Source organism: Scomber scombrus, chromosome 22 (assembly GCF_963691925.1).
Source record: "Scomber scombrus chromosome 22, fScoSco1.1, whole genome shotgun sequence".
Lineage (NCBI taxonomy): Eukaryota > Metazoa > Chordata > Actinopteri > Scombriformes > Scombridae > Scomber > Scomber scombrus.
In genome coordinates, this window is record NC_084991.1 from 24497583 (window position 1) to 24508599 (window position 11017).

Sequence of the window (11017 nt, forward strand, 5' to 3'; positions counted from 1 at the left end):
TAGTAACGTTGGGGCGGCTCCATGTGGATGCTAGTAACGTTGGGGCGGCTCCATGTGGATGCTAGTAACGTTGGGGCGGCTCCATGTGGATGCTAGTAACGTACAGGACAGATCAGGAGTCGACAGGCCAGTCAGTTTTTTCTCAAGGAAATTTCATTCTTACCAAAGAAATTACTCAGTGTTTGAAAAAGAGGCCTTTGCTTTAATTTGGGCTCTCCAGCATTTTGAGGTGTGAACACCGGTAGTCATGGTTACGGTCTACACCGATCACAGTCCTCTAACATTTCTGCAGTCTTTGCAGAACCCGAATCAGTGGTTGATGAGGTGGGCTCTGTTCTTACAGCCATATACCTTAAATTACTTACTAATAAGGTTTTCACTTCTGCCTCAGTGTTGTCCTCACTCGGTTTCCCTGAACGCTCCTCCGGTACCAGACTGCAGAGCCCTGAGATGTTTAATGAGCTGGCCCGTTTACCTTTTAGTGCTTCTTACAGTTTAAAGAGCCGGTTGGTTTGTGAGAAGGGGGGGGGGGGGCCTGTGTGATGACTGTTTCTGCTATTGCTCTGCCTGGTTGGTACCGAAGCAGATCAGAGGCTGTCAGGCTGAAGCGGTTCAGCTGGGCCGGGCCACTGATCAGTCTCTCTACCAGCAGCAGAACCTTTTCTCTTCCAGACGCCTGATTCTACAGATTCAGCAGTTTTGATTCATTTATGTAAATAAGTTACTTTAATACATTAGTTTGGTTTTGTTTAACTTAAAGGTTCTGCTCCTTGGTTCTGCTCCTTGGTTCTGCTCCTTGGTTTGTCTGAACTTTGAGTTCATGACAACTTTCACCTGAGCGTCTTGTTTCTGTTTCACAACATCAGAAAGTTTCCTGTGTGTCTCTTCCTGCTACTTCCTGTTACTTCCTGCTACTTCCTGTTACTTCATGCTGCTTCGTGCTGCTCGGTTATTATTGCAGCAGAACTTCTGCAAACTGAGAAACTCGTTTATTTCACTCTGAAGAAACATTTAACACACGTTTGTTACTTCAAACACTTTTTATTTCTTTATAAAATCATCGTTGTTCTGAAACTGCTTTGATTCATTCAGCTGTTCAGACTGGTTCCAGACTGGTATCAGACTGGTTCCAGACTGGTATCAGACTGGTTCCAGACTGGTATCAGACTGGTTCCAGACTGGTATCAGACTGGTATCAGACTGGTTCCAGACTGGTATCAGACTGGTTCCAGACTGGTATCAGACTGGTATCAGACTGGTTCCAGACTGGTATCAGACTGGTATCAGACTGGTTCCAGACTGGTATCAGACTGGTTCCAGACTGGTATCAGACTGGTTCCAGACTGGTATCAGACTGGTATCAGACTGGTATCAGACTGGTTCCAGACTGGTTCCAGACTGGTATCAGACTGGTTCCAGACTGGTATCAGACTGGTTCCAGACTGGTTCCAGACTGGTATCAGACTGGTATCAGACTGGTTCCAGACTGGTTCCAGACTGGTATCAGACTGGTTCCAGACTGGTATCAGACTGGTATCAGACTGGTTCCAGACTGGTATCAGACTGGTTCCAGACTGGTATCAGACTGGTATCAGACTGGTATCAGACTGGTATCAGACTGGTTCCAGACTGGTATCAGACTGGTTCCAGACTGGTATCAGACTGGTATCAGACTGGTATCAGACTGGTTTCTGCGTCCTGGTCTACAGACTGGGGGTCTGAGTGGAGTCCACCTTCAGGTCTTTGGCCGTGAGTCCAGCAGTGACCGGGTGCATCTCTGCTCGGTGGGCCAGAAACACTCGGAGCGCTTCCTCTCGGTACTTTTCAAAGTTATAAACCTCTCTGAAAAAAACATAAAACTGGATCATTAAGTCGTCTTTAGGTATCAGAGTCTGATTCAACCTGTAATCAGTAATCAATCATCAATCAATAATCAATAATAATCATCAATCAATAATCAATAATCAATAATCAACCGGATCTTTAACAGAAGCCCTGACCCCTGACCCTTGGGTACCTGAACAGCGGTCTGGTGAACTTCATCCGGCCCTGTTCCGTTGCCATCTTCAGCGCCATGGCAACCTTATCCTCCCATCTGGACCGCACACACAGCCGCAGCCACCTGCACAGAGACAGCAGCCAATCACAGGAGGCCTGACGGGAGGGGGCGGGGCCTAATGCACAACTCTTACCTGAAACGGATCTCAGAGTTCATGCAGGAGTTCAGATCGTAGACTTCCTGCATCCGCTTCACATGAGTCAGAGGGAGCGGGTCCTGCAGGAGAACTAGCTGTTACTGAATTGGACTGAGGTGGACTGTGGTGGACTGTGGAGGACTGAGGTGGACTGAGGTGGACTGTGGTGGACTGTGGAGGACTGAGGTGGACTGTGGTGGACTGTGGAGGACTGTGGTGGACTTAGGTGGACTGTGGAGGACTGTGGTGGACTGTGGTGGACTGTGGTGGACTGTGGAGGACTGTGGAGGACTGTGGAGGATTGTGGTGGACTGTGGTGGACTGTGGAGGACTGAGGTGGACTGTGGAGGACAGTGGTGGACTGTGGAGGACTGTGGTGGACTGTGGTGGACTGTGGAGGACTGTGGTGGACTGTGGTCTTACCTCTTGCAGCAGGAGGGACAGGAACTCGATGAGCTGGTGGGAGGACAGCGTCTTCACATCAGAGCCCTTGAAGCTGCTCAGATCCTGGTCTTTGGCCTGAGGGAGGACAGAGGATCCAGGTTAACATGGTTCTGGTCTGTGAACCGGTCTGAGGTCAGTGTGACGGGTCCACTTCCAGGTGGTCCTGGTCTTACCTTGGTCCACCTGTGACTCAGCGCGATGCAGGCGTCGGCCATCGTCGTGTCGTACCTGGAACACAACACAGGGGTCAGAACTGGTCCGGTGTGAGACCAGGACTGCTACCTGATGGGGGTCCTGGTCCGGTGTGAGACCAGGACTGGTACCTGATGTGGACTCACTGAGGTTTGACGGGAGGCATCCCAGGAGTCGACATCCAGCCGGTCCAGTCCACCTGGTTCAGGATCTCCACCTGAGACACAAACCGGATCAGTTACAACCAATCAGCTGGCTCCATTTTAACAACCTCTTAGTCCCTGTCCAGGTGCGTCTGACCCGAGTCTGTCCAGGTGCGTCTGACCCGAGTCTGTCCAGGTGCGTCTCACCCGAGTCTGTCCAGGTGCGTCCCACCCGAGTCTGTCCAGGTGCGTCTCACCCGAGTCTGTCCAGGTGCGTCTCACCCGAGTCTGTCCAGGTGCGTCTGACCCGAGTCTGTCCAGGTGCGTCTCACCCGAGTCTGTCCAGGTGCGTCTCACCCGAGTCTGTCCAGGTGCGTCTGACCCGAGTCTGTCCAGGTGCGTCTCACCCGAGTCTGTCCAGGTGCGTCTGACCCGAGTCTGTCCAGGTGCGTCTCACCCGAGTCTGTCCAGGTGCGTCTGACCCGAGTCTGTCCAGGTGCGTCTCACCCGAGTCTGTCCAGGTGCGTCTGACCCAAGTCTGTCCAGGTGCGTCTGACCCGAGTCTGTCCAGGTGCGTCTCACCCGAGTCTGTCCAGGTGCGTCTGACCCGAGTCTGTCCAGGTGCGTCTGACCCGAGTCTGTCCAGGTGCGTCTGACCCGAGTCTGTCCAGGTGCGTCTCACCCGAGTCTGTCCAGGTGCGTCTGACCCGAGTCTGTCCAGGTGCGTCTGACCCGAGTCTGTCCAGGTGCGTCTCACCCGAGTCTGTCCAGGTGCGTCTGACCCGAGTCTGTCCAGGTGCGTCTCACCTTGTCTTTAAAGTAGCTGAACAGGTATTCCTTCCACTGGTCTGTGGTGACGCTGCTGTAGGCGAACATCTGGATGTAGGACTTGACGAATCCCATGAAGACCTCTGCAGGAGACAGACAGGTAGACAGGTAAATGACACGTTAACGTCCTCCATGATGATGCACACAGGTGAGCTCAGGTGTGTTACCTGGCCCCCCCAGCAGCTCCTCTAGGTGGTAGAGCAGAGCGAAGCCCTTCTCATAGGGGACCGAGGAGAAGGCGTCATCGGGGTCCACGTCCTGCAGACTGGGGACCAGGTTCGTCAGAGGGTTGTTGGCTCCAAACGTGTTCACCTGAGGACAGGTGAGACGAGGACAGGTGAGACGAAACAACCAATCAGAGCTTCTCAACGTGTGACTGACATCACCGTACCGAGTCCTGCAGGTCCTTCCAGCCGCCGATGGCCTTGAACTGTCTGAACTGCTCGCTCTCCAGACGCCTGCCGATCATCCTCTCCAGGTACACGGTGTGGCCCTCGTTCAACCTGCACACGCACACACACACACACACACACAGGTATGTACAGGTGTGAACAGGTGTGAACAGGTGTTGAAGGTGTGAACAGGTGTGGACAGGTGTTACTCACCAGAAGTGCTCCCAGGTCTTGTTGGTGACCAGGTTCCCCGTCCAGCTGTGAGAGATCTCGTGAGCGATCACCTGATGAAGGAACACACATCAACACGTCTGAACACATCAACACGTTTCCATGACAACAGCTGATAGAATCGATCATGTGACTCACGTTGGACAGAGACCGGTCTCCAGCCTGAAACAGACAGGAAACAGCTGATCAGAGGTCATGTGACTGATTTCCTGTATGTGTGTGTGTGTATATGTATGTGTGTGTACCAGCAGTGTATGTGTATGTATGTGTGTGTGTGTACCAGCAGTGTGTATGTGTGTGTGTGTACCAGCAGTGTATGTGTATGTGTGTGTACCAGCAGTGTATGTGTGTGTGCCAGCAGTGTATGTGTATGTATGTGTGTGTGTACCAGAAGTGTGTATGTATGTGTGTGTGTGTGTGTGTACCAGCAGTGTATGTGTGTGTGTGTGTACCAGCAGTGTATGTGTGTGTGTGTGTGTACCAGCAGTGTATGTGTGTGTGTGTGTGTACCAGCAGTGTATGTGTATGTATGTGTGTGTGTGTGTGTACCAGAAGTGTGTATGTATGTGTGTGTGTACCAGAAGTGTGTGTGTGTGTGTACCAGCAGTGTATGTGTATGTGTGTGTGTACCAGCAGTGTATGTGTATGTATGTGTGTGTGTGTACCAGAAGTGTGTATGTATGTGTGTGTGTGTGTGTGTGTGTACCAGCAATGTGTGTGTGTGTGTGTGTGTGTGTACCAGCAGTGTATGTGTGTGTGTGTGTGTACCAGCAGTGTATGTGTGTGTGTGTGTGTGTGTGTACCAGCAGTGTATGTGTGTGTGTGTGTGTACCAGCAGTGTATGTGTGTGTGTGTGTGTGTACCAGCAGTGTATGTGTGTGTGTGTGTGTACCAGCAGTGTATGTGTGTGTGTGTGTGTACCAGCAGTGTATGTGTGTGTGTGTGTGTGTACCAGCAGTGTGGGCGTGGCGAATGTCAGACAGGGGTTCTCCATCCCTCCGTAGGGGAAAGATGGAGGCAGAACCAGGATGTCGTACTGACCCCAGACGTACGGACCCGCCAGCTCCTCAGCCGTCTTCAGCATGGTCTCCGTCTGTCACACAGGAAGTAACACACAGGAAGTTATACACAGGAAGTAACACACCTGTACTGTGTCTGCGTCACACAGGTGAGCTCACCTGTCCGGTTCAGTGTGACTCACCTCTGAGAACTCAAACGCCGCTTTATCCACGAACTCCTTCTCAGACCAGACCCTGGACCTCGGCCCGATCTCCCTGTCGACCAATCAGAGCACAGAACATGGTTACCTGCTGCAGGTGACATGATGACATCAGCAGACAGGTGAGTGACACTGTACCTGCTCTCCAGAGCTCCCACCACGATGGCTATCAGGTAGGAAGGCATGGCCACCTGAGGACAGGTCAGAGGTCAGCTGAGATCACCTGGCAGCAGGTAAAAAAACAGTAGAAGAAGAAAAACTGACCGGTTGCCTGAAGCGGTAAACGACCCGAGACCCGTCCTGAGGGTCCTGGTGCTGCCCGTCACGCACCGCACTCATCACCGCCACCAGGTCATTAGGGACAGACACCTGCACAGGTAACACACATTACACACCTGCACAGGTAACACACACATTACACACCTGCACAGGTAACGCACACATTACACACCTGCACAGGTAACACACACATTACACACCTGCACAGGTAACGCACACATTACACACCTGCACAGGTAACACACACATTACACACCTGCACAGGTAACACACATTACACACCTGCACAGGTAACACACACATTACACACCTGCACAGGTAACACACATTACACACCTGCACAGGTAACACACATTACACACCTGCACAGGTAACGCACACATTACACACCTGCACAGGTAACGCACACATTACACACCTGCACAGGTAACGCACACATTACACACCTGCACAGGTAACACACATTACACACCTGCACAGGTAACACACATTACACACCTGCACAGGTAACACACATTACACACCTGCACAGGTAACGCACACATTACACACCTGCACAGGTAACGCACACATTACACACCTGCACAGGTAACACACACATTACACACCTGCACAGGTAACACACATTACACACCTGCACAGGTAACACACATTACACACCTGCACAGGTAACACACATTACACACCTGCACAGGTAACACACATTACACACCTGCACAGGTAACACACATTACACACCTGCACAGGTAACACACACATTACACACCTGCACAGGTAACACACACATTACACACCTGCACAGGTAACACACATTACACACCTGCACAGGTAACACACATTACACACCTGCACAGGTAACACACATTACACACCTGCACAGGTAACACACATTACACACCTGCACAGGTAACACACATTACACACCTGCACAGGATATTTTCTGCCTCGCTGAAGTTTTATTATTTTCTATTATTTCATCGCCGCTTTAAGACATTCTGTGTGTGTGTGTGTGTGTTACTGTGTGTGTGTGTGTTACTGTGTGTGTGTGTGTGTGTGTGTTACTGTGTGTGTGTGTGTTACTGTGTGTGTGTGTGTGTTACTGTGTGTGTGTGTGTGTTACTGTGTGTGTGTGTGTGTGTGTTACTGTGTGTGTGTGTGTGTGTGTGTTACTGTGTGTGTGTGTGTGTTACTGTGTGTGTGTGTGTGTGTTACTGTGTGTGTGTGTGTGTTACTGTGTGTGTGTGTGTGTGTTACTGTGTGTGTGTGTGTTACTGTGTGTGTGTGTGTTACTGTGTGTGTGTGTGTGTTACTGTGTGTGTGTGTGTTACTGTGTGTGTGTGTGTGTGTGTTACTGTGTGTGTGTGTGTGTGTTACTGTGTGTGTGTGTGTGTGTTACTGTGTGTGTGTGTGTGTGTGTTACTGTGTGTGTGTGTGTGTTACTGTGTGTGTGTGTGTGTGTGTTACTGTGTGTGTGTGTGTGTGTGTAACTGTGTGTGTGTGTGTGTGTGTGTGTGTGTGTGTGTGTGTGTGTGTGTGTGTGTGTGTGTGTGTGTGTGTTACCTGAGCGTAGTAGGAGATCTTCACTGACGGACTGTCCTGACAGGGAATCATACTCCTGCAGTGATGAGCCTGACACACAAAACATCTACTGAGCAAACTGACAGGTGATGGTTCAGGTGTGTTAATGAGGAGGAGGAGGAGGAGCAGGAGGAGGAGGAGCAGCAGGAGGAGGAGCAACATGAGGAGGAGGAGCAGCAGCAGGAGGAGGAGGAGCAGCAGGAGGAGGAGGAGCAGGAGGAGGAGGAGGAGGAGCAGGAGGAGCAGCAGGAGGAGGAGGAGGAGCAGCAGGAGGAGGAGCAACATGAGGAGGAGGAGCAGCAGCAGGAGGAGGAGGAGCAGCAGGAGGAGGAGGAGCAGGAGGAGGAGGAGGAGCAGCAGGAGGAGGAGGAGGAGGAGCAGCAGCAGGAGGAGCAGCAGCAGGAGGAGGAGCAGCAGCAGGGGGAGGAGGAGGAGCAGCAGCAGGAGGAGCAGCTGCAGCAGGAGCAGCTGCAGCAGGAGGAGGAGCAGCAGCAGCAGGAGGGGGGAGGAGGAGGAGGAGCAGCAGCAGGAGGAGGAGGAGTGGCAGCAGGAGGAGGAGGAGGAGGAGGAGGAGCAGCAGGAGGAGGAGGAGGAGGAGCAGCAGCAGGAGGAGCAGCTTACCTGGCATTGGCTGAACAGGTAAGGCTTCTTCTTGCCGGCCGTCTGCTCAGGTGAGAGCCACTGCAGCGCCGTGGCAACCGGAGACGTCTCATAGGTCACCTCCACGATCACATGCTGGCCTCTGATTGGTCCACACACATTGATCAGTGGGTGTTTTACAGGAGTAGAAGAAGAAAGACGTGAGACAGGTGAGCTCACCTGGAGAGGTCAAAGGGCAGCGTGATCTCCAGCGGAGTCCCTTTGAAGCTGTGTTTAGGGCCCATCGTAAACTTCGCCGCCTGCCCGTTGGTCGTCACGGAGACGATCTTCAAATCCCTCGTGTCCAAAACCTGCAGGTACAACACACTGTGACCTCTGACCTCCGACCACACACACACACTATAACTAACACACACACACACTATAACACACACACACACTATAACACACACACACACACAATAACACACACACACACACACTATAACATACACACTATAACACACACACACACACACTATAACATACACACTATAACACACACACACACACTATAACACACACACACACACACACACACACTATAACACACACACACACACTATAACACACACACACACACACTATAACACACACACTATAACACACACACACACTATAACACACACTATAACACACACACACACTATAACACACACACACACACACTATAACACACACACACACACACTATAACACACACACTATAACACACACACACTAACACACACACACACACACACACACTATAACACACACACACACACTATAACACACACACACACACTATAACATACACACTATAACACACACACACACACACTATAACATACACACTATAACACACACACACACACACACACTATAACACACACACACACACACACTATAACACACACACACACACACACACACTATAACACACACACACACACACTATAACACACACACTATAACACACACACACACACACTATAACACACACACACACTATAACACACACACACACTATAACACACACACTATAACACACACACACTATAACACACACACACACACACACACACACACACTATAACACACACACACACTATAACACACACACACACACACTATAACACACACACACACTATAACACACACACACACACACACACACTATAACACACACACACACTATAACACACACTATAACACACACACACACACACACTATAACACACACACACTATAACACACACACACACTATAACACACACACACACACACACACTATAACACACACACACACTATAACACACACACTATAACACACACACACACTATAACACACACACACTATAACACACACACACACACACTATAACACACACACACACACACTATAACACACACACACACACTATAACACACACACACACTATAACACACACACACACACACACACACACTATAACACACACACACTATAACACACACACACACACACACACACTATAACACACACACACACACACACTATAACACACACACACTATAACACACACACACACACACACACTATAACACACACACACACACTATAACACACACTATAACACACACACACACTATAACACACACACACACACACACACACACTATAACACACACACACTAACACACACACACACTATAACACACACACACACACTATAACACACACACACACACACACTATAACATACACACTATAACACACACACACACACACTATAACATACACACTATAACACACACACACACACACACACTATAACACACACACACACACTATAACACACACACACACACACACACACTATAACACACACACACACACTATAACACACACACACACACACTAATATATAATAATAATATAATAATATAAAAATATAAAAATATAATAATATAATATAATAATATAATAATAATAATATAATATAATAATAATATAATATAATAATAATATAATAATATAATATAAAAATATAATAATATAATATAATAATAATATAATATAATAATAATATAATATAATAATATAATATGACATAATGTAATATATTTATATTATATAACATGACATCATATAATCTTATCTCAGCTGCTGACAGTTAAAGTTAAAGTCCAACGATCATAAATCTGATGACCTTAATTTTTATTTAATGTGACATTAAAAGTTCCTGATTAACCTGAAGTAACAATAATATATAATAATGATAAATATAATAATATAAATAATAACAAATAATAATAACTAATATAATAATAATAATAACAAATATAATAATAACTAATATAATAATAACAAATATAATAATAATAATAATAATAACTAATATAATAATAATAATAATAACTAATAATAATAATGTAATAATTTAAAATAATAATAATAAATATAATAATAATAAATATAATTTATAATAATAATAAATATAATAAACCGAACTTCTCGGATTTTTTAATGACGTCACACTGACAGGTTTTAACGGAGCTTCCGTCCGGTAGCTGCAGGCTAGCAGCCCCGGTTCCCGGTAACGTTACCAGAGAAGTGAACCGGTCCTCGAGAGCTTCCACCGTCAGCGCCACGCGCCCAGTCAGCACGCGCCTCTCGAAGTCCACGCGCAGGTAGAGGTTGAGGTGTCTCGTGACACACTTGGTGAACGAGGAGAAGGAGCACGGGTCTGCAGACATGTTGATGGTTCCGTTAAGCACCGACACACTGACTCACCGACGCTCCGCAGCCCGGTTATATACCGGAACACGCTGCTAACACGTCCGCTACCGGGACTTTCACAATAAAACACTCACAGCACAAAACAGGCTTTTATTTTTAATCTTCGACAGGAA

At 48.1% G+C, this 11017-nt stretch overlaps 1 protein-coding gene across 1 annotated transcript; it reads right to left on the reverse strand.

Moving 5' to 3' along the window:
• Positions 1-1021: 1021 nt before the first annotated feature.
• Positions 1022-10948, reverse strand: lta4h (leukotriene A4 hydrolase). The gene is made up of 19 exons (XM_062443964.1): positions 10712-10948; positions 8321-8451; positions 8123-8243; positions 7484-7552; positions 5909-6013; positions 5783-5835; positions 5627-5699; positions 5378-5518; positions 4564-4587; positions 4408-4478; positions 4194-4305; positions 3970-4114; positions 3782-3885; positions 2978-3048; positions 2813-2867; positions 2619-2714; positions 2193-2275; positions 2018-2122; positions 1022-1842 (listed from the first exon to the last, which is right to left on the reverse strand). The coding sequence occupies exons 1-19, from the start codon at positions 10859-10861 to the stop codon at positions 1704-1706; spliced, it is 1848 nt and encodes a 615-aa protein (XP_062299948.1). The 5' UTR covers positions 10862-10948; the 3' UTR covers positions 1022-1703.
• Between the last annotated feature and the right edge of the window lie 69 nt (positions 10949-11017).

Excerpts from the sequence above, each read along its gene's own strand:
- lta4h (XM_062443964.1), bottom strand. The coding sequence starts at position 10,861 with ATGTCTGCAGACCCGTGCTCCTTCTCCTCGTTCACCAAGTGTGTCACG. Across the intron at positions 4,306-4,407 it reads AAGACCTGGGAGCACTTCTG|GTTGAACGAGGGCCACACCG; the intron begins GTGAGTAACACC and ends GTGCGTGTGCAG. Across the intron at positions 2,715-2,812 it reads TGAGTCACAGGTGGACCAAG|GCCAAAGACCAGGATCTGAG; the intron begins GTAAGACCAGGA and ends GTCCTCCCTCAG.